Source organism: Leuresthes tenuis, unplaced genomic scaffold (assembly GCF_036924035.1).
Source record: "Leuresthes tenuis unplaced genomic scaffold, fLeuTen1.0.hap1 SCAF_4, whole genome shotgun sequence".
NCBI classification, from domain to species: Eukaryota; Metazoa; Chordata; class Actinopteri; order Atheriniformes; family Atherinopsidae; genus Leuresthes; species Leuresthes tenuis.
In genome coordinates this window covers 15,164,555-15,189,200 of record NW_027325358.1, presented here as the reverse complement: position 1 = coordinate 15,189,200, position 24,646 = coordinate 15,164,555, and the positions used below count along the sequence as shown (strand labels likewise).

The window sequence follows — 24,646 nt, the reverse complement described above, 5'->3', positions numbered from 1 at the left end:
CCACCTACTGAAACATTGTTGCAGAGCAGTCACTCCCTCCTTATGGCAACATTACTCCCCTCAGCAGCAGCCTCCCTGAGCGGGAGAGCAGTGGCTCCTGCAAAAAACTGCCAATGGAGGGCTCAAAGAACACGAGTCTGCCGTGTTTACTCAGCCTCCAAACTTCCCAAGATACCAATTTAACCGGATCTGAGGACATCTGTGGGATGTCATCCGGGACACCTTCAGATGCTCATTTACTATTCCCAGACTGGTCAAAGCTCTTTTGGCTGCTTGATGGTTATGTTAGTTATGTTCGTACTTTTCCCCCAGACACATGGCCTATATATTTTTTTTTGCCCCAGAAAAAGAGCAGTTCAAAGAAACCTCTGAAAGTCCAGCGCAGCTATGAGTATTTGTAAAAGTCCCACTGGAAATGTTCCTAGTCATTCATCGTCACAGCTTTTGTCTAATTTATCAGCCCATAAATACGGTTATTTTGGACTTACACAGCTGACATATGGGCAACCATATTGTCAAGATACAATCAAATGAATATAGAGTCAAATATGTCACAAAAATCAAAGCCGAGTTCAGAACGGCATCTGCTACAATACGGGACTTATTTCAGGAGACCTAAAAATGCCTTTAATCAGTCAAAGAAAAAAATATGTATATTAACATTACAGTCTGAGAACCTACTAGATCAAAAATAAGTCAACGTTTAAAACCAATTCATTAAATTTACCTCGCCAAGAGAGACTTTGTGTGCTTTTGTTGGATAAATCATCAAAATGGCTGACATGGCTCTGATTCTTTCACATTCTAAAACAGCCCTACCCGTTTGAGGTGGAACGTGAGCGGTCATGTGACTCAGCTGAATGAATAAAACAAGAACACACCGAGACAGAGCCTGGTAGTAACTGTGTTTGAATGTTTATTTAAAGTTATTCCCACTGCGCACCCCCCCCCTGTGTGAAAGCGGAGTCTGAAAGGAGGAGGATACAGGCCACTATAATGCCACATTTGCACATTTATGGACAAGGCTACTTGTTTGGTCGTAACACCTCCATCCTGCACTGGTATGGCACTCTGTGCTGCCCTGTAGTAACACGCTAGCATGATTTGACTAGTTCTGAAACAACCCCCGGAGGAAGAAGGTCCAATAAGAGGGGGTTGAGAGGTGGGGACGATAACCAATGACTAGAAAAAAGAAGGGAATATTACTAAATATCAAGTTCCACAGAGATGCAAAGTGGGTAGGTGATGGTAAGAGGCAAAGAGAAAATATAAGAGATCTTCTCTTGCCCCTCAGTGTGGCTGCTGATCCACAAGTCGTGCTTTGATGATGCCACCAAGGTCGAAAATTGAGGCTCAAAATGAACCCAAAATTCACAGCGTGGTCGTCGTCCTTCTCCAATCAATGACGCAGTCCCTCTCTCCTCCTTCCACACAACAACGGATGGACTGCATAAAAGAACAAACGGATTCAGCAATGCGTCACAATTCTAATAGTGTCAGTCATAATATACTTCAACAACCCTCGCTTGAGGAATGTGCTTAAATCAAAAGTTCTTCCAACAAATGCAGCTTCATATCAGACCAACAGTGACTGGTTTAAAGAAAAAAAAAAGAGAGAAGATGTCATGTTGGACCTCATTTAGCTTTGATTAAAGGACACATTTACCTTGGCTTCGGTTTGATAAGCTTATGGTTTGGACTCTTAACCCAGATTATGTAATTTAAGGAATCTCCCCGGTTGTTTTGTTCGCTTGATGTAGACCAATAATTTGACACTTCTGAAACAGGAACATTTTTGCTACAACCACAGGATGCTTATTCCCAGCTTGGTTGTTTAAGGAATGTGAAGCGACTGACTGTATCAATTAGGGTTGAATAGCATGTTTCCTGCTGAATCATTTCGGTTCTTTTCCATCGGGAGGCTCCTGCCCATTCGCTCGGTTTAACCATGGTTTTTGGTCGTATCTAACGCTCACCAAGGACAGCACATGTGCCAAGTATTACCTGCGTAGGGGACTACAGATCTCCAAGGGGAATGATTTCTTCGTTGATAAAAAACTCAATGGTCTCCTCCTCCCAGTCGTCCACGTTGCTGTCCAGCTCATCGGTGTCCACTCCTGCAAGATTGCAAGATGCAGTTAAAGCATAAACCCTTCGGGTTATGATCAGAGGTGAATGAAGACGGGGCGGTAATGAAAAGTGTTGCTCCACCTCTGAGCTCGAGGCGGATGCTCTTCTGTTCCTGATAGATCTGTTGTGCCGTCTCCCGATAGCTGCGGTACTCCTCCATCATGGCCCTGCGCTTGTCCACCAGCTCCTACTCTCACACACAGACACATTCAGACTTTACCACTGCAGTGTCTGTAGCGTTAACAACATCAGCAAATTATTCTCCAAGTTATGCTCACAGTAATGCTTCGAAGGCATTTTGAACCCCCCACCCAGACAAAAAGCATAAAGATAATTGAGCTCAAATGAGCTAGTTTGTTTAGCCTCAGCACATTTGTAAAGAGACTAATGTCCATACAGACTCACACCATTACTCCAGCTGGTTAATGAGAACAGGAAAGGAAAATAAGATGAGGTAGAACGGGTCAAACCTTCGATGCCTTGGACTGGCTGAGACGATCCTTCTGCTCAAAGATCTTGGAGTATTTCTTAAGATCCTTTTTGATCATCTGCAAGAGGGTAGATCGGAGTATTAAAAACATTTTTAAAGCAAACCTTACATATGCACAAGATGTTGGATCTATAGCCTCATAGCACATGTAGAAATGACTCTGCTCTCAAATCGTTTGTCATCAGTGCTGCGCGCGTGCACGAGAAACAGATGACACTGTACCTTGATCTGATCTGTGCTGAGCAGGGTGGGAGGTCTGGGTCTCCAGAGCAGCTGACAGAAGCGGTCCTTGTTGTTTTTCTGAAGGAGACGGCCTTGGAATGTCCACAGCCAGTAGGCGTTGTCCACCTAAACACACCAAAGCGGAGTCATTGGAAGACGGGACAGGTTTAATGGGCACCTCCACGCATCTGCCTGTGAACCGGTGCGACAGGAAGCAAACGTGAAGCTTTCCCTGAACAAGCAGTGCGCACCTTGTGGCTCCACCAGGAGACAGAGGTGACAACGTAGCGACCGGTCGGGTCCCACTCCACGTCAGAGGCCATGTAGTGCTCGGCTATGTTCATCATGGTGCAGTCCGACGTGTCCACAAAGGCGAGAGCTCCGTTCATACTGAACACACACAGAAGGTGAAGGGTTAGCTGCACACCCAAAGGCTTTCACCTGGCTGATCGAAGAAACAGTCCAAGCCTCAGATCAGCGTTAGAATCAGGAGCTTAGCTCTCATATGAGGTGTCAGAAAAATTGTTTAGTTTGTCATCAGTGGCTTCTTGTGTCTTTCTCTCCATCTCTTACACACACACACACACAGAGACAAACTGACCTCCTGAGTCCTGCCAGCACCATAAACTGTCCCTGGGGGCTCCAGAAGATACTGTTGGCTTGCTGCTTGTCAAACATCTCTGTGAGAGACAAAGTGGCACATTTAGTGGAAGCGTACAGGACGAACAATATCAGGCAACATTTCCTCCCACGTGTGCCGTCTACTCACTTATGAGCTCAATCTTGCCGTTGTTCTTGACGTGATAGAAGGAGGCGTTGATCCTCGGAGACTCGCCGTGGAGGACGGCAAACTTGCTGCCGTTTGGCTCCCATGCAAATGCTATGATGCTTTCTGAGAAGAAAACGACATCAGATCAGGTCTGCGGGAAAGAATTACCAACAGAAGTGTGTGTATACACACACACACACACACACACACACACAAACACACACATTCTTACCCTTCATCTCCACCACATCAACAGGGACCTGCTTCTCTCTCATTCGGAAGATTTCAAAGTTGGTAACAACGCCCTGAGAAAGAATAAAGATAGAATGTAACATTTGTTTAGCCCCCCCCCCTCCCCTTCTAAACCATAACGAGTAGTGACTCCCGTCTTTCTTCAAGTACCTGTGTCCCTTTGGGAGTCCTGTCCACTTTCACACACAGATAATCTCCGTTCCTCTGCCAGTGTAGTTTGCAGTCGACAACATTGAAGAGATTGCGGACACGGATCTCCTGACGGGAAGGCATCTGCATCAGAGTCACTCGGGCTGGGATGTCCTTGTCCTCAGGTACCCAGAAGGCTATGATATTGTCCCCAGGAGACCATGAGAAGTCCCTGTTGGTACACAGACACTCAGACTCTTCTCGGGACACAATGGCACGTGTGTTACAATAAGGAACAAACGTCAAAAACTCTTACTTGATCCCACTAATCTTGAGACTCTTCTTATCCAGCAAGCCCATCGACTGGAAACAGCAGAAACGTGCCTTTAGGATCACTTGTGTACTTTATAAAAAAGAAAAGAAAAAAAATGTGCGGTTTTCAAGCCCACTTACTGGAGTTTCATAGATGCTCAGCGTGTCTTGAGTCATCCTAGCAAAGAACTTCCCGTCGTGGCTCCATCTGAGAACAATTACGTATAATTACATTTTAGTTTAAAACACTGCAGAAGTAGCAGAATATGAGATTTTGACAAAGATAGAAAGAATCGTAGTGTTCTGACTTAAATATGGGCCAGTGTGCGGAGCTTTCGCAGTGGAAGCCTCTCTTCTTCTGTCCAGTCAGAATGTCCCAGATGATGATGGCCTGTGGATCCTCCTTGGTGTCCATCAGTGGACTGAAGGTCACAACATACCTGGCAGGCATCAAAAGCACTCAGATAAAGCCCAGTTCATCCAACGTTTACCCCAGCATAAAACATTCTGTTTCAAATATTCTTTTACATCGCATTGGACCGACTTATTAATTAAATCAAAGAAAGCCACATGCTGATAAACACAGAGGCAAACATATCTGGACATGCCACCTCATTGATAAAGTAATGGCATAAGAGTTGATCAAAATGACGTGTTGATTACCTCTCACATGGTGAGAAGTCGATGAGGGACACGCCTTGATGGCTGAACCTCTGAATCTGCTTGAACTTCTCGCCTCCCCACAATGCGATGCCTCGCTGGTGGAAGGTGGCGAGGTAGGTGCCTTTAGGAGACCAGCGAACGTAAGTCTCTGTCCAGCGCTGCAAACAGAAAAAAAACGTCAGTCTTCCGCAAACCAACGGGGACCGGCGAATGATGATCAGCTTAACCCGTTTAGGTGGGCATTGTTAAGAACTCACTGCTCTCTCTTCAGCGGTGATCGGCTCTTTAACGTCATTGGAGAAAATGGCGGTCCTTTCTCCAGCTTCATAGATGACACTGTACTGGTCACGGCAGTCTGGGTCCTCAATCCAGTGGCGCATATTACCCTGTAAACAGAGACAGTTCATGGAGGTGAAAACACTTTTACAAATTGATCCATTTCAAAATCGTACCATCATATCAGTGGTACAGGTGTAACACTCACAAAGTCTTTGAAAGGTTGTTTCTCTGGAGTTTCCCACTCATCGCTGATGGTCATGTACCTGAGGAAAAACAAGCCCAACGTATTAATTCACTGTATGCCACTTCCGGACCATTTTAACGCACATATAGGCCGATAGCGCAAACATACTTGTCAAAGTCAGTAAAGAGGTTGACCCTGAACGTATGTTGTTTGTCAAGTTTGTAACCATCTGCGTTCTTCACCGCCTCGAGAGCCTGAGTGGGAGCCGCATACTCCAAGAAGATGTAACTGCAAGTACAAAAGAAATCCGTTGTGCGTCCTGAATTCAACAGAAAACAACAGAAAAACACACCCGAGACAACTGGGACGTACCCTTTGGTCATGCCATCAGCCTCTGGATAAAACTCGGTCGTGATCTTGCCGAACTTGGAGAAGATCTTGTGTATGACGTTTTTGAGTTTTTCCAAACGCTCTGGGCCCACCTGAGGGACGTTGTCCACCACCACCATCGAGTCTATACCGTCAGCCTCCTGGGGCTTCTCCCGCAAGATGTCACCCAGAAGCTCTAAAGAGTTCGAGAAAAGTGTTGGAAGGATGAGACAGACAAATAATAAACTGCAGCTTCTTATCTGATCTGTCTCTACTGGTCTCGGCTTCCTGGAAAACCGTTGTGTCCTGGCATCTCTCTCAGTGGAACTCACAAATACCCAAAAGCTTTATTTGTGAATTTCTATTTGATTTGTCAAAAGTTATTACACATTACCATGCACCTAAGGGGACTGCTTTTGCGATTGATAACATTTTACTTCCAATTATTATTGTGGCTGCCAATGATTATTAAAACAAGATAATAAAGTGCTTCAAAGGTGATCGTTCTAATGCACGAGAAGATTTGGGTAAAACCTTTATTGTTGGATATTGTCTTTTGCAATGCTGCTGAACTCCAGTTTTAAAGTCTTACTGCAACATATGGTGGAACAGCCAATAACCTCAGTGCAGTTTCATTTCAAGGCAAGTTCTTTTGCAACATCTGTCCAATTACCTCATTATGATCCATTTTAAATGTAGAATAAGCAGCTATAAACCGTTATAAACCGATCTGACTTAAAGCATATAAACTGGTCAAATGAATGACAGGAGCGTTAACTGTGCAATAGGATTACGCAGAGCCCGATTTTGAAAACCAGGCAATAAATATTAATCATTCAAAAGGATTGTGAGCCGGTTGATGCGCCCAACTGCCTACGAGAAATTTCACACAGGAGGGTCACAAGTTTGATCTTGGCCTCAACTATCCAAATTTAGTTATCAGTGTTAATCATGCTGAGCTATCCCTGAGTGCTCCCTTTTACTTTAACCTACTAATATACTGTCACACTGTCTCAAATTACAGCGACAAGGCCACAATCAGTGGCTATCTGGTGTCTGGGTGAGGCTTCAACGGACGCTTTAACAGCATTTCGAAAACATGATGTTGGGTCAACCCTCAAGGAAAATTGCTTTATTTTTGGTAACCACGTTTTGATACCAGGGTATGGTTAAGTGGGACCTACCGCTATGTCTCGCAAATCCATATTGTGGCTAGCCTTCTGGCGTCCAATGAGCACCAATAGTCTCTTAGCTAACAGTTAGCGACGGGCCACAAAGCCGGCGTTTTTCCTGCTGCCGCTTACCCTCATCGTCGATGTCATCTACGAAGTCCTCCGGGTCGCTGAAGGAAGGCTCCTCCTCCTCCTCCTCATACTCTGGGTCGTCCACCATATCCACCGTATCTTGCATTTAATGGGACTTCAAGTCGGAATTACGTCTACAAGGGAGTAAAAGCCCCAAAAATGTCAGGCTAACGATGCTCGACCGGTGCGGCACCATGTGCGAAAATGGACGAAGAGACGGAAACGTCACACCGGAAGCTGCTCGTAGGCGCGTGTTCAGACTGCGGAGAAAACGTAAAACCGTAAAACATGGAAGTTGGTGGTGGATCAGAATTTCGTACTAATTTACCTCACATCGGGTTGTTAGAGATCACCAAACGTTACAGATGCAGTTGCTATGACTCTCAAATTATACTCTAAAGGGTGAAAAAGAAAGAAAAGAAAGACGCGCCGGGTAGATACTGCAAAACTACTCCGAGCGAGATGGATTCTGGGAACCAGCATTTACTCAAGTCAGATGAGACTTTAGCACTTCTTTATATTCTTAGATAGCTGTACTACTGTACTTTTTTGTTAGCTACCTTTCCGCCTGTGAGTCGGTGTTAGCTGTGAATGCTTTCATCGCTGTAAAACTGTCTTCGCACGCGTTAGTATGGACAGGGAGTGCGTGTCAGTGCTGCCCCGGGTCTGTGAGGTGCTGGCGGCCTCGGGGAGCTCCCTGCCCGATGACACGAGCCTGGAGAAACTGCTGGACTGGTTCACAACGCTCACCAAGACTGGTTAGTTGGGACTGACCCCACTGGGCTAGTTTAGTCGCAGTTAATCACTCCTCTTTGGCATTTTTACTCATTCCTTGTCACTTATCACACCTGTATTTGTTTTTGATGACCATATTGTTTATCCTAAAAGAAGGATTGATTGGCAACCTTTCTATTACAAAAATAGCAGGAATAGACGCAAACTTGGCAAAGATAGTAAGCCCCCGCTGGGCAGGCCCTAAAGGTGCCAAAAAAAGTATTTCAGTTATTATGCACCACTGAGCCAGTTCATATTATTGACAGTTATATTGATGTTTGAGCTTCAACACATGGTGAAAGGTACTATAAAATGTCCTAGAACTGAAAGCAACATTGTCAAGTTGCATAATTTCTGCTTCCATCTCACCCAAACACAGCAATAGGGTAGACTGTAAATCTGTTTCATTGTCTTTTCATCTGATGAAGGGGTTTCTCTGGTGGAGGCCTGCCCCTGTCTGCTGGAATTCATATCCACTGTGGGTAACAACCCATCTTCAGACCCCAGCGTCCTCTCCTTTGCTCTGAAACTCACTGGCTTAATGGGCGCCACTGAGGACAGTTTCAAGGTTCTTCAGGTAGGGCTCACGACTTCTGGTGGTTTTCCTAAACGTTTAAAGATGAAACCTTCTAAAGCCGTCCGTGACTTACTGTCGCCCACGTGTCCAATGATGTCCATTCCACCTTGTAGGAGTTCTCGGTGTTGGACCTGGTCTTTGACCCTCAGCGCTGGCAGGAAGCAGGTCTCTGGGAGGATCCATGTATACGGATTGGATGGATTCAGGGCTTGAGGACAATGCTGCAGCATTCAGCGGCACTCTATTTCTTTGTACAAGCAGGTAACTTATCATGTGGGAAATTAGACCATCTGCCCTCGCATTTTATTCATGTAACCTGCGATATTAAGGATTAATCGTGCTCTATAGGTGGAGGTTTATATGTCAGGGTGAGCATTTAATTTATTTCATTTCAGCATGTCTTCACCGTTTTTTTTTTTTTGTCTGCCACAGATTTTATCGAACCGCTCCTGCACCTTCAGACAGACTCAAGTCTGTTTGTGGCTGCAGCCGCCAATCAAATGCTCGCTCACACCCTGCTCTTCTGTCAGAACGTCCCCTCTGTGGGATTTAATGATAAAGAAGAAGATAACACAAGGACAAATGCCTCAATCAGACACTTGGAGCACCGGACTGCCACCTTGAAAACCGATCAAGATTTCTCTGCTGTTGTCATGACGATCTCAGAGTACCTCAAGAAGATGCTGGTTCCCAAAGAAACTTCACGGCTCCACCAGAGTCAGCAGATCCTCAAACTCCTGGCCCTGCTTCTGGCCCAGGCCAGGCCTCCTCTGCGGGACAAGCTGCTGCTGACGGTCGCAGGCTCTCTGGAGGAACTCGTGACAACAAACCACAGTCAACTCACGCCACCTCTGATGGACGTCCTTCTGGCTGCACACAGGTAGACGTCCATAGTGTGTCGCGCTTATCGTTTCCTGGGGGTTAATGAACACACACACAAAAAGAAAGCGTGGTTGTATGAGTAAACATTCAAGACTTCTACTTTACACAGACACAAATGTTGTTTTAGCATCTTCTGATGGCAAACCAGCAGCATGTTTTAAAGTGTTTTTCAGTATGCATGATGGTATACTTTTTTGCGGATGATGTGGTTCTGTTAGCGTCGTCAGGCCGTGACCTTCAGCTCTCACTGGAGCGATTCGCAGCCGAGTGTGAAGCGGCTGGGATGAGAATCAGCGCCTCCAAACCCGAGACCATGGTTCTCAGCCGGAAAAGGGTGGAATGCTCTCTCCGGGTCGGGAATGAGATCCTTCCCCAAGTGGAGGAGTTCAAGTATCTCGGGGTCTTGTTCACGAGTGAGGGACGAATGGAGCGTGAGATTGACGGGCGGATCGGTGCGGCGTCCGCAGTGTTGCGGGCTCTGCACCGACCCGTCGTTGTGAAGAAGGAGCTGAGCCAGAAGGCGAAGCTCTCTACTTACTGGTCAATCTACGTTCCCATCCTCACCTATGGTCACGAGTTGTGGGTAGTGACCGAAAGAACGAGATCGCGAATACAAGCGGCCGAAATGGGTTTCCTCCGCAGGGTGTCTGGGCTCTCCCTTAGAGATAGGGTGAGAAGCTCAGTGATCCGGGAGGGGCTCGGAGTAGAACCGCTGCTCCTCCGCATTGAGAGGAGTCAGATGAGGTGGCTCGGGCATCTGGTTAGGATGCCCCCTGGACGCCTCCCTGGTGAGGTGTTCCAGGCACGTCCCACTGGGAGGAGACCCCGGGGGAGACCCAGGACATGTTGGAGAGACTATGTCTCTCGGCTGGCCTGGGAACGCCTCGGGGTCCCCCCGGAAGAGCTAGAGGAAGTGGCCGGGGACAGGGACGTCTGGGTTTCTCTGTTAAAGCTGCTGCCTCCGCGACCCGACCCCCGGATAAGCGGCAGATGATGGATGGATAGATGAATGATGGCATTTTTACTTGGTAAATGCCTATTAAAAAGGAGTGGATGAATATGTAGAGTTCTAAACTGACACAACGGCTGGTGCATAAACAAGACCAAAAAAAAAAAAAGAGGATTAGAAAATTGGGAATAATCTGTTCAAGTCAGTTTTTTAAAATTCTGATCCAGTTCAAAGTCTTTTTTTCATGCCTGTTTCAGCGGCTCTGGCAGCGATGTCCCCGACCAACGTGTCTCCCGTCTTCTGTCATTCATGTTAAACTCGAGGAAACCTGCCGACCTCGTCCATGCTGCAGCTGCTTTTCTCCGCCGCGGCCAGAAGTAAGCGTTTTGTTCACAGCACAGCCTAACAAAGGTGAGCTTAGCATCAGGTTTTTATTTACCCACGGGGGCTGAGTTTCCTTCCTCTGGTTTCTCTTTTTGTCCAGTGACCGCGTCCACTTAGCCCAGTCGGCTAGAGTTCTGCTGCTACCCCTCGGCATTGTTACAGGCCTTGATTTACTGAGCACAAACGCCTCGGGTAACACACACACGCCTATTTGAAAGTGAAATGTGTGTTATTGAGCGCTCGTTTTGCACAGCAGATATTTTCTAATCTTGCAGCGGATGAGCATCGGCTGGCGATGGTGGAGCAACTCAAGATCAAAACCTCCTGCATCTCCATGATTTGTGTCAGTCTAACAAACACACCACAGATTACCCTGATGGTGAGTGTAAGAAAGAACATCAGCTGTGTTTCTCACCTATGGAAAGTCTCTTATGTTATTTTGTCCCTCCCCCTTAGGCTCCTGACTGCCGCCCCTGTCCTCCGGCTTTAATTGTCACTGCTGTTTTGTCATTATTGAGGCTGTGCAGTGGGGACACCACCCCCTCATCCCCTGGTTGTATTGAAGTTGTTAGAAATGTCACTGGCTCTGGCAAAGTTCAGAAATGTGCTCTCGAGGCTCTGTCAGCACTCAGCAGCTGCCCAGGTATTACTCCTACAAACAGAACAAAGCATGATACTGTCTTCCCTAAACACTATTCCTTCCAGTTGGTGGACGATCTCATGGCAGCCACAGTGCCAACAGGTTTCAACTCAATTAGCTGAACTTGGACGTATAAAATATGGAACAACTTACAGTTTAAGTGGTGTCAAACAAGTTTCTGCAGTGTGGCATTCAATGTAGTGATACTTCCACACAATAAACTGTGAGTTTATGACTATAAAACCAATGGTAAACGAGCATTGCAGCTTTATCAGGCCTATATGTTGTTTGTGTGCTTTACAGAAGTAAAAGTCATGCTGGTTGAGGTGTTCACACATCTGATACGATGCCTGGAAAACCCTGATTCTGACCCCACTGTAAGTTGATTGCATGCTCGATCTCAGCCGTGAGTGTCTTGATTTTTATTTATTTTTTCATCTGCTTTTCCCTCATTCACACAAACACTCGTATAGCGTTATATCGAGGCTATCGTGGTCATTGTAAAGGTTCATTTAGATAGCAGAGACTGTATGTGGTGTGTACTCTTTGTAAAGGTTGTGTGTTGCATACTTCTTCTTGGGAATTGAAGCAGAAAGCAAACTGAGGTAGGAAATCGTTCAGGTTTTATAGGAAAGGTGGACAAGAGTAATAAAGGAACATTCCTAGAAGGTTCAGGCCCATTTAAAAATGTCCACCACGAGCTATCTCTTCAGGTTATCTGTTGTAACTAAATTAGCTTCATCCATGTTTCTCAGGTGCTGCAGAAGTCGTACCAGGCCTTAGTAAAGTGGATAAGTGTTTGCACAGACCTCTCCTCTGTAACAGACCAGCTCAGACAAGGTAAAGTCAGCCAGTAGCCTCATCCCTGCAGCTCGTAGATACAGTCCCGTGTGATCGATTCACACAGACCTATATTATATCACACACATCTGTCTGTTAGATCTCATCCAGGTGGTGAGGAAGCGTGCGTGCGACATGCGTTGGGAGGTGAGAGACTCAACGGTGGAGTTTCTGGGTCACCTGGCCGGGGTGACCACATCAGCAGAAAGAGTGTGCAACGCGTCCGAAGTTCTGCTGGGCGGCTGCTGCTTTACCACTCCTCTTCTTAAAGAAGCGCTGCAAGATCAAGAGAGTTACGTGAGAGCCAGTTCCATCTCAGCACTGGCACAGACACTGGCACACAGCTGGCACCAGGGGGCAGCACTCGCACAGGAGCAGGTGGGCCGAAGTCATTTCATATTCAGCTCCGACAAATCTCCAGGAAGGAATTTATACACGTGCCAGTAATGAAGGAGGAAAACATTTAGTCCAAACAGAATATTATTTGATTATTGTACTCTTTTGTGTCCAGACTGCCTCAGTTTGTATTTTTAGAGGAAGTCCATAAATATGCAGAAACAAAAAAGCACATTTTCACACCCTTACAGGTCAGTGTAAGCTGGACTGTTTTTGATAACCTTAACTTCTGTCTCTCTCCAGACTGAAATAGTGACCCGGCTGCTTGAAATTCTCTCCCAGGACACCGAGGGATTTGCCAGGAGAGCTGTTGTGCAGTACTTCATCCTCTGGTTCTCCTCCTGTTCCTCATCTACATCCTCCTGCTCTCTCCTCATGCAGTCTGTTCCCTCCGTCCTCTTACATGGCAGCGCCGATCTGGACTGGGAGGTCAAAGTTCACACGCTGGATCTGGCTGAGCTTCTGCTGGACCAAGTCTTTTCAGGTCACCGTGGTTACACAAAGGGATTAGAGACTCATCCCGCTCGACCACACCCCTACGCTGTGATGTCTGATCAAACCCACACACCTCAGACACACTCGCAGGGTGTGGAATCAGATTTGGTCGATGCGTTGAACGGTTTGGTCGAGCAGGGAGTCATGTCGGTGTTGTTGAGTGGTCTGGTTGACTGTGATAGACCTGTTGGTCTGAAGGCCTGTCGACTGTTGATAAGACTCAGAGACACAGTTTGTCTGCCGTCGTTAGGGGCCCGGGATGCAACTGTTGCCCTGGCAACCAACACAGGGGTATTCTGTGAGCTGCCTGGGTGGGGTTGGGCGCAGGAGATCAGAAAAATACTCGGAGAGAATAACCGGGATGAGGCGGTCACCACTCATGGAGCAGACGTGGCTGATTCTGAAGGCTGTGGTGAGGCAGCGGCAGAGGGTGTGAGTGCTGGGGGTCGCACTGGGGGTCGCACAGTGCGTGTCAGTGTGTGGGAGGTGTTGAGATCTCTTGGTTTAGATGAGAAGCTGGGCATCCTGGCTAAAAGCAGTGACCACATTCACAACTCTCCTCTCTCCCTGCTGCAGGACATACTGACTGCCAGCACAGCTGACGCTCACCCAAACTCACAACCAGGAAAAGAGGTCATAGTGGACTGCTACTGACACACAGGCAAACCCAAACTGTCTTTGATGATCAACGATAATTGATGATTTTTACCATGTTGATGTGGTATTTAGGAAAGGAATTCCACTGGTTATGCTCATTACTTCCTGCATCCCAAGAGCAGTGGCAGAACCATGTTTTTTCAGGTCAAATAATAAATATGGAGACCATGATTTTGAATAAAGATTATTTTTGAATAAAATTTGCACTTTGATCTCTGTTCAAGCACTTCAAATTCTCCGACTTTAGAGTAAAACAAACCATCGTCGAAACAACAAGTTCCCGTTTAGAAATACACTTCCTAAGATTTAAAAATTTTAACAAAGCGTCGTGGTAGTTGTAATTACAGTTTAAATGGATACGGTTTATAACTTTTACTCAACTGTAAAGAATCAACCTATCGTCAGTGGACTGAGACACTTTATGGGCCAGATAGATTTCAGCAGGGCTCCAGTTCCCCTCACCTCTGCATCCACTCATGCTGGAGAAGACTGAGAAATGCACGTTATTCCCTCTTGCTCACTTGAACAAACTGTAAGCCATCCATCCATTTTTCTATAACTGCTTAATCTAAGTCAGGATTCCTATCCCAGCTGTCACTGGGTGAGAAGGTTCAGTTCAGGTGCAGTGTGCACCCTGGACAGGTCGCCAGTCCATCACGGAGTCACACAACCATTCACTCTCACTGCTAGGGTCAATTTAGAATTGCCGGTTATTGTAAAATGGATGTTTTTGGACGGTGGGAGGAAGCCAGAGTACTTGGAGAGTATCTATGCATACACGGGAGAACATGCAAACTCCACACAGAAAGGCCCCACCTGGGATTTGAACCAGGAAGCTTGCTGTCAGTTGTCTATGCTAACCACCACACTACTGTGCAGCACCTAGTGTTCCCAGATGGCCATCCATCTACAAATCAACAAAAAGATTAAAACCACGTGCCTTCTGCTCTGTATAATGCTCTGAATTTCCACCTCTAGTCACATCAGCCAGCTTTAGTCTTTTGAAGCCTTTGAAGCACATAATTATCACGTTCCAGAGCATCCAATAAGTAGTTGTTTTTCTATTGTCACCTATCAGTTTCATTAACCCTGGACTTGGCCGTTGTGTTTGAGTTTTCAGAGGCAAGTGTTTAAAAACTGTTGCCTCAGTGGATGAAGTCTGACTGATGTTCCACTTTTATTTTGTTCTGGCAGTGGAGTGCTACATTCAAAGACAACAAGAAGTCAGAGGGTTTTTTTTAGTCAGGATATAAAACATTAAACAGACTACATGTATAACATCGTTATCTCATTTCTTTCTTGAGTCAACTACATATCAACTGATTAGAATTTAATTCAACATCCCACCTCAGACGTATCGTAAATGCATCGTGGTTTCTAGCTGAAGTAAGATGGGGATCGAGATGAGGAGGCTGTATATATTGTGCTCTGAGCTGGTACTGTGATGTAAGAGTTCCTGAGAAATCTGAACAGCTCACTGAATCGGATATTTTCAAAGCTAGGAGGCCCAAAAAAAGTGCTAGGGTGCTAGATCTTTTTTTTTCAGTTTATTTTTGAGTTGGTTGTGACTTTAGATGCATAGAAAATGCTCTCCTACACAATTTCTTTGTTTTTAAAATGTTCCCTTCTTTTATCCTTATCAGCATTTAGCACTTGATTTAACTCCTGTCTTGATTTGTTATAATAAGAAGGGGTCGTGCCAGTCTATTCTAGGTTCTTTTTACTCCGTCATTGTGCGAAGCATCCAGTGTCCCTGATTTCCCGTGGTGGAGGTGCTTCATTAAGCCCCCAGAGTTTGGAGTGTGTAGACAGCGATGATGAAGATTGAGAGGGCAGCCGGCGCCTCCACGTGTCCACACACTAGCTCAGTCACATGGACCAACAGAGAGACACATGCAGTGAACACTCTCCTCATTAACTTATGAGCAGCAGCATGTCAGCAACCACACACACACACACACACTGATTATCTCTCACTCTCTGCCGTGCTGCACACTCTCAGCTGTATTGTCTCTCTTTATTCATGAAGCGAAACTGTTGTTGAGGCTCTCAACTCTCTTCGTCCAGCATGGAGGCTGTGGCCCTTTTCTCTTTCACGGCATCAGAAGCAGACGAGATCAGTTTTCAGAAAGGAGACGTTATCAAGGTAAGTAGGAACATGTTGGATAATGAGGCATTAAAGGTGATTCTCTGCACGTTTACGTAGAGTAATTGTGCGTTTGCATGTGTATTCTAGGTGACAGAAATGGAGGAGGATTCTTGCTGGTTCACAGCAGAGGTCCAGGGCAAGCGTGGCTACGTGCCCGAGAACTACATTTCCCTCCTCCCTCATCCGTAAAGAAATTATTTGTCCATTTGTGATTTACTCTCGAAGAATAACAAACTGGTTTAACCTCTGGCAATTTGATAGATTTGATATGTGCTCAGTTGTTTCCTAAATCAGTGGCATTTTGCCCAGTCAGATTGTGTAATTCCCAGAAATTTGATAAGCCATAAGAGCTGGAAGTATTTGGTATTTCACAAGATAAAATGCAACAAAATGAAAAATAAAAAAACAACTATTAAATGTTCTTCTGTCTTGTGGGTCCGAGCCCCTCTGTTGGGCATCGACAATTTACATAACAGAGTTGATATTTAATTCAAGCATCAGTGTACCTTAATTCTACGGATGTATTAGCTCGAGAGCAGGATCTAAGTTCTGTGCACCTCTGTGTTTTGTCGTAGGTGGTTTGCAAGAGACGTGTCGAGACTTGAGGCTGAGCAGCGTCTCCGCCGGCAGGACTCTGGAGTGTTCCTGGTGAGGGAAAGTGAATCGGCCCCAGGAGAGTTTTCCCTCTCTGTTAGGTCAGTAAATGCACCACATTTATCCACACACATCAGCTTCACCCAGGATGAATTAAGCATAACTGATGCAGACTCTGTTTAAGGTAGAATTTCCTTTCATGCACTTCCCTTAACCGCCCGTCTGTCTTTGTGATCTGATCTCAAATGTCAAAAAGCCAGATTTTTTTTTTTTTGTCAAACAGTACAATGAAACACAATATCGCCTCATTTTGTTGTCTGTTCAGTCAGATGTTTGTTATACACTGGAGCTGTTGGCGAGTTACAGCGTCCACGTGTGCTTGAGTGTGTGTCGGGGCCAGCAGAGAGGAAAGTCAGACAATTTTAATACGCTCTACGAGAATTGGTCGCACTAAAAATATCCCACAGAGTACAGAGAGAATGTGTGTGTGGGAGAGAAGTGTTATTTGGGTCAGCAAAGTGACGTGGGACACATTTAATCACTGAGGGTAAATTAAATGTGTTCAATAATCGGGGCATTGCGTCACACCAGCCTCTCTTTCTATATACACAGGTACGTTATGCAACTGACTTATGCCACAAACATGCATCTGCACACTGCAGACATGTTAATCTTTGAGGCATAACATCTGTCTGACCACAAGAGCTGAGGGGTAAGAAGTGTATTTTATTCAAGATAGTGTGATACAAAATGTAATCAGCAGAGGGTGATGATGTTCCACAGGAGTCAGTCACGCTCATGTAAGTGTGTACAGCGGCAGTGACTCGTTAATTAGTTTCTAAAAACACTGCACTCAATTATCTTACTCACTGTCTTTGAGAGATTATTTGTCTCAGCTCTATAGAGATGTATTAAACTGCGTGCCGCAAAATAAAGCCCACTTGTTATTTAAATAACTCACGGTGTCGTTTAAATGAACATTGTTGTTTCACAAAGTGGTTGCATAAAGAAATGAGAAGCTGCTCAGTGACTAAAAGCATAAAGTGAAGTGTTGCTGTGCTGTTGCAGAACACACACATCAGGACAACTGGTCCAATAAATAAAACACCAAAACTGAATGAAAAAATTCACGAGGAAATTCATTGACGACGGTGTGGAAAGTTCAGGTATGGTACAGTGAGAGTCAAGGCAGAAACTCTTAGAGATTGTCTTGAATACATTGGGGTGTCGTGTTTGTAGCCTGGCGCCAACTGAGCTGATCATATCACATTCAATTTTGGCAAATAGCACAGATGAGGTCGCCTAGCAGACAATGTGGATGGAAACTCACTGTTCAACATCTGAGTGCAAAAAAAACACTCCTTCTCATTAGCCTTAACAAGCACTGCAGTCCCTCCACCTTTACTTTTGCCACTCGATCTGCAGTCTCTATCTTCCTGTATACTCTGACAGCCGGTAAAGAGATGTTGGAGATCGGAATCAATCAATTCATTTGTTTTCCTGCCTTTCATCCTTGACGTGTCCTCGTCAACTCGTCTTGATTTGAAGGATTATTTTGAGCATTACTTGGGCTTTGGAGCTACAAACTGCAAACAACTTTATGATGGCATAGTTACTCACCATAACAGATGTTAAAATGTCAGAGCAGAAATCATTCCAGCAGCAAAAAAGTCAAACCGGTGTAAAAAAAAAAAAAAGTGTCTCAAAACTAGTTTATACAGAAGAAAAGAAAGAAAAGAAACAATATGTCCACAGCTACTGCAGCAGGCTGCCTCTGGAACTGTAATCCAAAGCTATATCTGACTGATTTTACTGTAATCTTCAAAACGTGAAAGTTAACATGTGATACCCATGTTGTGCAGCTTAATTTAAACTTCATCATTAAATCACCACTTCTGCATTTGTTGACCGATCAATACATCTGTCAGCAGTTTTAGTTGTGCTGTTTAATGCGTCAGACTGAGTGATGATGACATTCTGACCTCACCTCAGTGCCCGTTTACCTCTGTGACATCACAGTGACGTGTGACAATGGTATCCCCAGAGCTTATAATAGGGGCCCTGGACCGCTGATTTTCACAAATCCACACTCAACCGATGGGAGACATGAAGGGTCTCATTGACCTGGTCTCCGGTGTCGGCCGAGGTGTTGCCTTCGTTCAACCCCCCGTGTAGGGTTTATTCGGGTTAGTTGAAACAGTCTCGCGTCTTGCGTTCGTTCGGTATAGTGCGTCGTATTCTGCGGGGGTTTGACTGAAGGCAACAGGCTGGCAGCGCCACCGCCCAGCCGCAGGGTCAGTCAGCTGACGCCCTGCGGAGACCCTCCGTTCCCGTCCGGAGGAGAGTGGTGTTTGGTGGCCGACGGAGGCCCTGTGTTCTGCAGGAAGCCATTGCACTGTCAGTTGGAGCCACAGAGCTGGAAGCCATTTGCCTGGTGGAAGTTTTATCACCGTCTTCAGTGGCGATGATCAACTGTCACATGGTGACCAGGCAGAGGTGGACAAAATGCACCAGGCGACCAGCAGGCTCCGACTGACTCCGACTTCACTGCTGAACAGCGTCTCCAGAGGCTTACCATATCTTACACAAACACACACACACACACATACACACACGTGGGAATATAATATATTCACGTTTTGAAGATTACAGTAAAATCAGTCAGATATAGCTTTGGATTACAGTTCCAGAGGCAGCCTGCTGCAGTAGCTGTGAACATATTGTTTCTTTTCTTTATGTTCTTCTTGAGATTTTCTTCTGTATAAACACTGGTTTGAGACACTTTTTCCTTTACACCGGTTTTACTTTTTTTTGCTGCTGGAGTTATTTCTGCTCTGACTTTTTAACATCTGTCATGATGAGTAATTACGTCATCATAAAGTTGTTTGCATTTTGTAGCTCCAAAGCCCAAGTAATGCCCAAATTAATCCTTAAGATCAAGATGAGTTGAAGAGGACACGTCAAGGATGAAAGGCAGGAAAACAATGAAAGGCAAAGCAGAAAAGTTTAAACCATTCAAAACATTAATTGTCAGTGAAATGTGTGATGACTGACAAATCGTGGGCATCAGCTTGGAGCACCATTGAGGAAACAGCAGGAAAATCAGGTATGTGGTCTCATTTCTTTTAACTGAGGCCTGGCAGCAGCAGCAAATTCCGATCTCCAACGTCCCATTACCGGTTTTCAGACTATACAGGAAGACAGAGACAAGGAAATCGAGTGGTAAAAGTAAAGGTGGAGGGACTGCAGTGCTTGTTAACAACAGATGATGCAATCATAGACAAGCTAATGAGAAGGAGTGTTTTTTTTGCACTCAGATGTTGAACAGTGAGTTTCCATCCACATTGTCTGCTAGGCGACCTCATCTGTGCTATTTGCCAAAATTGAATGCGATATAATCAGCTCAATTGGAGCCAGGCTACAAACACGACACCCCAATGTATTCAAGACAATCTCTAAAATTTTCCGCCTCGACTTTCCACACCGTCGTCAATGAATTTCCTCATGAATTTTTTCATTCAGTTTTGGTGTTTTATTTATTGGACCAGGTGTCCTGATGTGTGTGTTCTGCAACAGCACAGCAACACTTCACTTTATGTTTTTAGTCACTGGGCAGCTTCTCATTTCTTTATGCAACCACATTGTGAAACAACAATGTTCATCTCAACGACACCGTGAGTTATTTAAATAACAAGTGGGCTTTATTTTGCGGCACGCAGTTTAATACATGTCTATAGAGCTGAGATATATGTATATGTATATATATACCTAAGTTTTAAGATTAAGATCAGATTTATTGTCATGCATCCTCTGCTTTTAACCCATCCAGGTTGGCACCTGTTGATATGCACATGCACAGGGTCACACACTCATAGAGACAGATGCCATACACTGAAGCGGTGGGCAGTCATTCACATACTTCTAGACATACAGATGCGCACGCACACACAGACATTCACATCCACTTAAAAGAAGAAAAAGAAAACACGGAAACCTTGGCATGTCTCATCATAGTGTTCAGTTTGTCTATAGTCTACAGTATTTTACAGTATTTTACAATATTGATATTGCACATGTAGATATTGCAATAAGGTACATTTTCATTATGTTGTGCAGCCCTACTTTTAGATTTTACAAAGTGTGTGAAGTTATAGTTTGTATATCTGAGGATTCACTATAGTTACATATATTATGTAGTCCTGTACGAGAGTCTTTAGCCACCCATCATTCCTTATATATCAAAGAAAACATGAAATGGGTCCAAACATTTAAGTAAACATGTCCAAAGTGGTCTTCAGGAATAGTTCTTCAGGCTTCTTTAAGGATGTTCATCAATTGTCTCTGGATGTTCTTAAATGTAAAGGCTTAACTTCGTCCTTGTAAAAAACATCAGTCTGATTTGTGAAGCAGGTCTGGATTTTGGACTGTTGCACTCGTACCTTCTCACTATGAATATCTGTCATCGTCTGGTGAACTGTGTTCTACAGGTGTGGTTCCAGAACTGCAGTTCTAGAGCAGCACCGCAGAACTTTAAGAGTTCCAGAAGGTTTTTTTTTTTTAAACTGATTCACATCAGTTAAAGAATATTATCGTGCAATTTTGTGTTTGTAAAATACGATAAAACGTCACATAGAATATACAGTAAATCACTGTGTGGAATTTGAACTCATCAGTGTAGAGTTCTCAGTCTTCTTTTAGATTAATCATTAGGGGGTTATGTTCAGTTGTGTAAGCAAGGGACTGACCGATCATCAGTCCTACGTTGGCTCAACAAACCCCTAAGTGATTGCACCCTGAGCCTGTCTATGAAATGCACCTTTTGTAAACCTTTTCAGTGGTTTGCCAAATTCTCCAGCAGTATCCTACGTCCAACTTCAGGTAACTATTTTCATCACGACGACAATCTGCTAACTTTTTTCCCTCAGGTGACTAGTTGTTCTACATCTTCATTAGACTTAAGGCAGCACTGTGAGTCTTTAGGAGGTGCGTGAAGTCCACCCATCAAGTTTTAATTGTCTCGATTGGCAGTACCTGAGGGTGTGGATAAAAGGCTGATGTGTGGACATTTTTAGGAAGGTCACATGAGGGTTACTATTGTGTTGCTTCTAGAGCACATCATACTTGGTTTAGGTTGTGTTCCCTAGACTTTAGCTCAAGTAAAGTTGTTTTTAGTCCAATAAAGCCTTATTTCCCAGTTCCATTTTGTGATGTCACTCATAAGACAACGGTCCACTAATATTGTAAAAAACACAAGCATATTGGGGTTGTGTTTTGGAGGCACAGTAGCTCACTTGATAACAGACCATCATGATGTCTGGTGGATGAATATTCGGATTGTTTTTCCTTTGCATATCTCACATGAATGTTTTTGAGAGGAAATTCTTCAGCAGCCATTGGATGGATTGGCATGAAATTTTGGTACGTTCAGATACCCCTCCTGATTATTTGGGACATCTGCGTGTGCCTTCAGCATGTGATGATACACATGCTGCGGTTGGTAGCCTCGTTTCCCACCCTCACAGAGTTATGCGCAGTATGACTTTGAGGATTCCTGAAAACAAAGAAACAGAGGAATGAAGAAGAAGCAGGTGCTGGAGCACAGTCAAGCGCGCATACTTGCCATTCTTTTCTTTACTTTCTCTGACTCCCTTTGTTCCCCCGTTTTCATTTTGCAGCTACGGTGACAGGGTGGAGCACTTCAGAGTTCTGGAGGGGGGCGGTCAGTACTCCATCTGGGACAAGTCGTTTTGCTCCTTAAACCGCTTGGTGGATTTCTACAGAGCTCACAGCATTGCCATGGAGAAAGTGGTCTGCCTCAGAGATCCTCCCTCATCCCTTCATGTGCAGTCGGATCCTGGACATAACCCCTATCCCAGCCCTTATAAAAGCAGCTCTCAGGAGTCAATCCCCTCAGCCCGCCTCCATTCTCACGCAGAGCGAGAGTCCGCCCCACGTCTGTTGAAACCAGTTTTGGAGGTATGACAAATGATAGAACACCCTGTCTCTGTGTCAAACAGTTTGTATTTTTGTTTAATGCATCTCAGTGTTTTACGTTATGGTTTGTCTCTGTCTGTATGTAGAAACCTCGTCTGGCTCATGCCCTCTGCGACTACACTCCTCCTCAAACCTCCCACCTCCACTTCTGGCGTGGTGACATCATCGAGCTGCTGGACTGTTCGAGCTCCCTGACCTGGCGCGGACGCTGTCGAGGCCGAGTCGGCATCTTCCCAGCAGAATATGTCCAATCACTGTACCATTAACACCTTATCAGGCCTTCTCTCCTGTTACCGTATCGCTGACATTTCTCTGTCAGGCTGTAGTGACTTACCTTACTCATTCAGTGACTTTCATAGCTAAAAAGAACAAAAATCTTACTGATGGTGGTTTTCTTTTTTTGATTAAAGTCCCTTTTCCAGTTAGCTTGTTAGGCCAGGAAAATACAAGCTTTTAATTTCACTTTTGCATGTTTATGATGGCTAGCTCGCAGGTGTTTGTTTGAGGGACTGTTTTCTGCGATGTGTACGGTAGAAGCAAAAGGAAAAACCAATAGCTAACCTTAATTTTTTTTGTCATTAGTTTTGTTACCTGTTTAAATCAAGTTATTTATTTTTACAGTCCGAGTTTGCTTGTGTGCCCCCCGCCCGCGGGGAAAGTCTCTAAAAACAGACGTATCAAATCAGTAGTTTTGTGAAGAAATACAGCAACAACAGGAAGACGGTTACCTGAGAGAGCATGAGGTTAAGAGCGAATATATTCTCAGCCTTACAGAGAGGTGCAATTGGGGGCCACAGGACCCCATCATTTACGGCTGAAGTCAGAAAGGTTTATGCCACGTGTTAGTGATGCTCTCTTTGCTCTTCTTACTAGAAAACAGCTGCGAAGATCTCAGACATTCATGCAAAATCACAGTCAAAGCATGGTCACACCGTCCTGATCAACTTTGAGTGTTAAACTCTCAGTTATACTTGTTGTGGTGTTGAATCAAAGTGAGCTCACCAGACCTTTGTGCATTGAGTTTGTAAAGTCTTTAGGGGTTTTGTTTCTTTCTCTATTCTAATATTTGATACCTAAGTACTCAAAATATATTTGATTACTGCTCAATAACCTGTTCAAAGACATGTAATCCCTACAGCTTGGGTTTTGTGTTCATATTTGAAAATGAAGGAGACTCTTGTAGGCCTGGTGAAACTTTACAACCTCTTCTGTGAACCTTTCTGAACAGCATGTATATGAAATATGAGTTAAAAGTGATGTAAAGCTTTATGTCTGCTTTGTTTTACCAAATTGTGTTTGCCTTTTAAAATCCTCTTGAAAGTATTCTGCGCAGAAGACAAATTCATATATTTTTTCTGGTAACAGAGTTTCCATTCTGCATTGATTTGTGGACGCTTTGTGCTTTTATGCAAACATCTTTTGGTTTATTTGAGATATCACAAGAAAACACCAAAACACTGGACAAGTTGTCAAGATATTTTCTCTTTTGTCTGATCTGAGTTTTTTTTTGTCTTTATTTTTCCATCAACTCATAATCTGTATTAGCTGCACTGTGGTGTTGTGGTTAGCACTGTTGCCTCAAGGCAAGAGGGTTCCTGGTTTGAATCTCAGCTGAGGCCTTCCTGTGTGGAGTTTGCATGTTCTCCCTGTGCACTCTGGCTTCCTCCCATCATCCAAAAACATGCATTGGTGATTCTAAATTGAACATAGGTGTGAGTATGCATGGTTGGTTGTCTCTCTGTTGGCCCTATGATGAACCAGTGACCCATATAAGGCCTGATGGCAGCTGAAATAGGCTCCACCCACCAATATTTATCGATAATAAATGCTAACAAGACATATAGACAAACTAAGCATAAAATAGCGCATTTTAAACTACATTAATGTTTATATATACACATACTGTATTTATACATTTGTTATTAATTATTGACCATTCAGTTGAAAGTAAGATTTCACATGACACCCTGCAGCTTCATTTCTTGTTAAGCTTCATCACCATTTCTGTATTTGTTGACTGATCAATTCATTTGTCACGATTAATGGAATTGTGTTTGAATCAATTGAGGTTCTGTAGATAGATTAATTAAATTGTGCTGTTTGATGCGTCAGACTGGGTGATGACGTCATTCTGACCTCACCTCAGTGCCCCTTTACCTCTGTGTGACATCACAGTGACGTGTGACAATGGTATCCCCAAAGCTTATAATAG

General features: G+C 44.5%; 3 protein-coding genes and 1 non-coding gene across 5 annotated transcripts; 2 read left to right on the top strand and 2 right to left on the bottom strand.

Moving 5' to 3' along the window:
- Window positions 1–891: 891 nt before the first annotated feature.
- LOC140305777 (eukaryotic translation initiation factor 3 subunit B) lies at window positions 892–7,316 on the bottom strand. Of its 2 annotated transcripts, none has more exons than XM_072384759.1 (19): window positions 7,104–7,316; window positions 5,803–5,995; window positions 5,599–5,718; window positions 5,452–5,509; window positions 5,225–5,353; window positions 4,968–5,125; window positions 4,613–4,744; window positions 4,446–4,512; window positions 4,309–4,355; window positions 4,014–4,224; window positions 3,844–3,916; window positions 3,612–3,734; window positions 3,444–3,522; window positions 3,094–3,232; window positions 2,843–2,968; window positions 2,601–2,678; window positions 2,212–2,317; window positions 2,005–2,117; window positions 892–1,446 (listed from the first exon to the last, which is right to left on the bottom strand). In XM_072384759.1, the coding sequence occupies exons 1-18, from the start codon at window positions 7,207–7,209 to the stop codon at window positions 2,017–2,019; spliced, it is 2,046 nt and encodes a 681-aa protein (XP_072240860.1). In that variant the 5' UTR covers window positions 7,210–7,316; the 3' UTR covers window positions 892–1,446; window positions 2,005–2,016. The 2 variants fall into 2 exon arrangements, with proteins under 2 accessions (XP_072240860.1, XP_072240859.1); XM_072384758.1 differs by having other exon boundaries at window positions 2,005–2,109; window positions 2,201–2,317; window positions 7,104–7,315.
- LOC140306443 (small nucleolar RNA SNORD60) lies at window positions 3,307–3,388 on the bottom strand. The gene has a single exon (XR_011915750.1). It is a non-coding gene; the product is annotated as a small nucleolar RNA SNORD60 (small nucleolar RNA).
- An 86-nt stretch (window positions 7,317–7,402) lies between the features above and the next one.
- Window positions 7,403–13,858, top strand: brat1 (BRCA1-associated ATM activator 1). Its single transcript, XM_072384757.1, has 12 exons — window positions 7,403–7,861; window positions 8,306–8,454; window positions 8,568–8,715; window positions 8,887–9,334; window positions 10,543–10,662; window positions 10,770–10,861; window positions 10,945–11,048; window positions 11,126–11,312; window positions 11,613–11,686; window positions 12,065–12,149; window positions 12,250–12,527; window positions 12,789–13,858. Exons 1-12 carry the CDS (start codon window positions 7,735–7,737, stop codon window positions 13,692–13,694), a joined length of 2,718 nt encoding a protein of 905 aa, XP_072240858.1. The 5' UTR covers window positions 7,403–7,734; the 3' UTR covers window positions 13,695–13,858.
- A 1,808-nt stretch (window positions 13,859–15,666) lies between these two features.
- On the top strand, window positions 15,667–23,489 carry LOC140305033 (GRB2-related adapter protein-like). The gene is made up of 5 exons (XM_072383816.1): window positions 15,667–15,843; window positions 15,934–16,031; window positions 16,422–16,541; window positions 22,116–22,416; window positions 22,521–23,489. The coding sequence occupies exons 1-5, from the start codon at window positions 15,766–15,768 to the stop codon at window positions 22,698–22,700; spliced, it is 777 nt and encodes a 258-aa protein (XP_072239917.1). The 5' UTR covers window positions 15,667–15,765; the 3' UTR covers window positions 22,701–23,489.
- Window positions 23,490–24,646: the final 1,157 nt, after the last annotated feature.